The 3,701-nt window shown below is 41.7% G+C and overlaps 1 protein-coding gene across 1 annotated transcript; it reads left to right on the forward strand.

Moving 5' to 3' along the window:
* Positions 1-902: 902 nt before the first annotated feature.
* Positions 903-3,065, forward strand: pgfb (placental growth factor b). Its single transcript, XM_085343210.1, has 6 exons — positions 903-936; positions 2,021-2,217; positions 2,332-2,411; positions 2,720-2,749; positions 2,832-2,888; positions 2,986-3,065. Exons 1-6 carry the CDS (start codon positions 930-932, stop codon positions 3,005-3,007), a joined length of 393 nt encoding a protein of 130 aa, XP_085199336.1. The 5' UTR covers positions 903-929; the 3' UTR covers positions 3,008-3,065.
* Positions 3,066-3,701: the final 636 nt, after the last annotated feature.

Raw genomic sequence — 3,701 nt, forward strand, 5'->3', positions numbered from 1 at the left:
CTATCCTCATCCTGAAACTAATTTTGGTTCATAACAGGAAAAGGATGGATTTCAACAGAGCACAGATGGTGCATAAAGCAACAGTCTTTATTGCCATCACTCGAGGAAGTCCTTGTCAGGCTGGTTGCTGTTGCATGAAGACTTTTTGCTCCAGTATCATTTGTCCCACTGCTATTGTCTACAAAAACATTGTTACACTATGAATGTGATCCGGCATGTGTCATAGAGAAACTCAAGTCCAACACCAGTGACGAGGAGAATCTGCGGAAGCAGGTTGTCTGCCGCCTGTCCTGCACTTCTGCCGGAGGGTATTTTATCAAACATAGATTTCCCTTCCTGAGATGGAGTCAACCAGAGGTTTTGTGTTTTCCCAGGCGAATGAAAAATTCACTCTGTTTATCATGGGATTATGGGAAAAAATCAAGACGGAGGAGGAAACAATCAATGGGAAAATAAATAGAGAGCTGAATGTTACACCACAGGAAACAGGTTTTGAACCTAAACAGTTGGGCACACTGTAGATATATATGAAGACCTCTATCTGCTGTCTGTCCAAAAGACTCATCCCCAACAGAGTGGGAATGACCTTCCACTTTGGTGTACTGTTGTTCCAGCTATCGCCACCAGAGGATGAAAACACTGGTGTCAGACGTTAGTGTAAAGGCAGGCTGACCTCTCTATGTGTATAAAGGTTGTAGGCAATAGTGTTTATATTTGAGTGGGTGGGTTAACAGTTTGGATTAGTTTTATATAATGTTGTTCATGTTTAGGTATGTATTTAATGTTTCTGGCTTATTGCCAGTACCTGTTTCACTTTCATTGTCAGTCTTGAGGCTCGCTGTCACATCCTGTCAGACCACAAATAATAATTCTGGATCCCCACGTTTTGTGTTTTTCAGAGTCTTCCCTTGGCAAGTATAAACAGTACAATGGAAGGTAAGGAGTTCTTCAAGTTTTAAGCTTTTAAGTCTGCATGTCCTGGATAAAATGAGTTAATAAAACTTTCTTCGAGAGAGTAGCTCTGACTCTTTTGTTACGCTGTATTTTCTACAGTGTTTGTGGTTTAGAGAAAACAAAAGGGGGAGACTAGAGTTTAACAAAAATATATTCCCTCGTTGTGCTCGTCACACTTAGTTCTTTACTCTTGCATGCTGGTTAGTCATCGAATTTCATCTGAATATAGAGCGCAGCAGAGCATGTCTAGGCTAGCAACGATTACTCAACTGCTGACCTTCTCTCTTCATATCCTTTTGCTCCCTTACATTGCTATACATTAATGCTAATTAAAGAGGAATGCACTGGTAGAACTTGCAGGCAGAAATGACTGCATGGACGTCTAAGAGCCAGATCAGCAGAAGGCATGCAGTCCACTCAAGAGGCACTAACTGGCCATTGAACTGTCCCTTTGCACTGTACTACATTACAGTTCGTGGCCTCATCTCCTTACCATGGATGCTTCCCCAGCCGTCTCCTCCCAGCCTGTCTGCTTTTATAAACAGCTGTTGTAGTGTAAGGCTCCATTTGGTGACCTCTGAGGGTCACCACAGTCCCAGAGGTGCCTGCGGGGCAACTCCAGTTCCAGATCCAGCAGGGTTCTGTTCATGGCCATGTTCCCAGTGTTTGTTTTCTCTTACTTCTCTGTTTGGCCATAGTTGTCCCTGTTCTTCCTCCACAGTCTCCCCAAAGCAACTAGGACACTTTCACACATGTACTCCCACAGGAAAGCACACTGTACATTAAACAAATGTTTCTTTCCCCCTGAAAATGAAAACAGGATACATACTGGTGTATAGGTTTCTGTGTACAGGGCATGAAAGCATATCATTGCTGGATTACTGAGCTAATTACCAGTACTGTTTGTGTAGAACTGTATCATCTTTAAGTTTAGCTTTTTTAGCTGTCAAATACGATCGATGTTGTCACAGTAAGACGAAAAACTGATCGCTAACCAAATAAAAATGCAGAGAAGTCCCAGAAAAAAGATGGCACTGCTTTATACTTTGCCTACTCTTATTCACAGTGCTTGTGTTTGAAAAAGTTTGGGGTCGCAGCTTTTGCCGCACCATTGAGAAGCTGGTGGAGGTGGTGCAGGAATACCCATCGGAGGTGGAGCACATCTACAGCCCCTCCTGCGTTCCCCTGGTGAGGTGCGCTGGCTGTTGCGGAGATGAGAACCTGGAGTGTCATCCCACTCAAACCACAAACGTTACCATGCAGGTAAGACCTAAGTGTTGTGCAACATAAGTGTGAGTTATAACTCGTAGCTGTGAGCGCTTCATGAGATCGTTTTGACAAATCTCCGTTTCACCTCCACCCCTCCTCCATTCCCAGCTTTTGAAAATCAGGCCATCAGAACAAGGTCAAGAATATGTTGAGATGACGTTTGTGGAGCATCAAACATGTGAATGTAGGTAAGAAAAAAAGAAGGGTGTTGTGACATAAGTTATTGATAAGTATGAAAAATATAAACCCCGTCTCCTGGAAGTCATGTTTATGTTTCTCATAGATTCATCTCCAAAAACTTGAATTGAATACCTAACAGAAAATAAAGTTGTTTTCCTAAAGATTCCTGCACTGTCGACACACTATCTGCTAATCGAGTTTGGTCATTAATAGCAGGCAGCATAAACGTAACTTCTAGAAGACTGGGTGACTCTCACAGACTTTTAAATGTTGTACCTGGACATTCATGTTAATTTATCGAAACCTTTGCCCTCAGAATCAGGAAACCTGTTGTGAAGGTTCCAAAGTAAGGGAATATTCTTACAATATCAATTTTGCTATTTGTCAAAAAACGCAAGCTTTTTTTTATAATTTGGTTCTTGGTTCAGGAAAAGGCGAAGAGGAAGGAAGAGGAAGGAGAGACAAAAAAAGAAGGAATGTGACAGGTGAGGGGTACACGGGGGGGAGAAAACGTTCACATATCCACCATTTTATCTTATTACAGCTTTTAACAGAGGCTACGTTATCACTTGTGTTCTACAGGTGCCAGATTCCTCGCAGGTAACTGCAGTGGCGACCCAACCCCCTGTTGCAGTGTGGCTCACTATTTGTTTCCAGCCCAGTGGGAGCATCAAAAGTCTCCTTCACTCATCTATCAATACTGTGTCTGCAGCAAGAGACTCAAACAGCTGGGTTGATTTGCTGACATGCCCTTATGCTGATGGGCAGGGTGTTTTTGTAACGACAAGGTTTAACAGGAAGTGCGTTTTGACTGGTGGAAACACTGCTGTTACAAGCCTGAAACAATGGACATCCCTGGGAGCCAGTGCAATGTAGAACCAAACAGACTGATGTCTTCTTTTTATGCTAGGTATTACTGTATCGGTTATTATTTGTCAAATCCTTTGGTATTTAAAAGAAGGTTACACAGGTAAAAAAGAAGAAAAGTCTATATTTATTAATATAGTTGGACCAGAGAACACCTTGTGGACTTGATGTGCAACTTCTTTGTACATGCGATAAGGAAATGTCTCCCTCTAGTGTTTATGGAAAGTGTTTTTAAACCTCTATATTAAAGTATTTTGCAATCAGATCATCATCATATCTGAGATCTGTTCCAAAAGCCATTGTTGCATAATTGCTTGTTGTGTATAAATCAAACTCTTTAACAGCATCATGTGACCTGAATGGGAAAACAACATTTAGCAGAAATGTTCATAAAGCGAAGATTTTCCCAAAACTTCAAACTTTCCATATTT

The sequence above is a fragment of the Diplotaxodon limnothrissa genome, linkage group LG19, assembly GCF_057381915.1.
Source record: "Diplotaxodon limnothrissa isolate DT_005_m linkage group LG19, D_limnothrissa_male_GT1.1, whole genome shotgun sequence".
In the NCBI taxonomy this organism is placed as follows: Eukaryota; Metazoa; Chordata; class Actinopteri; order Cichliformes; family Cichlidae; genus Diplotaxodon; species Diplotaxodon limnothrissa.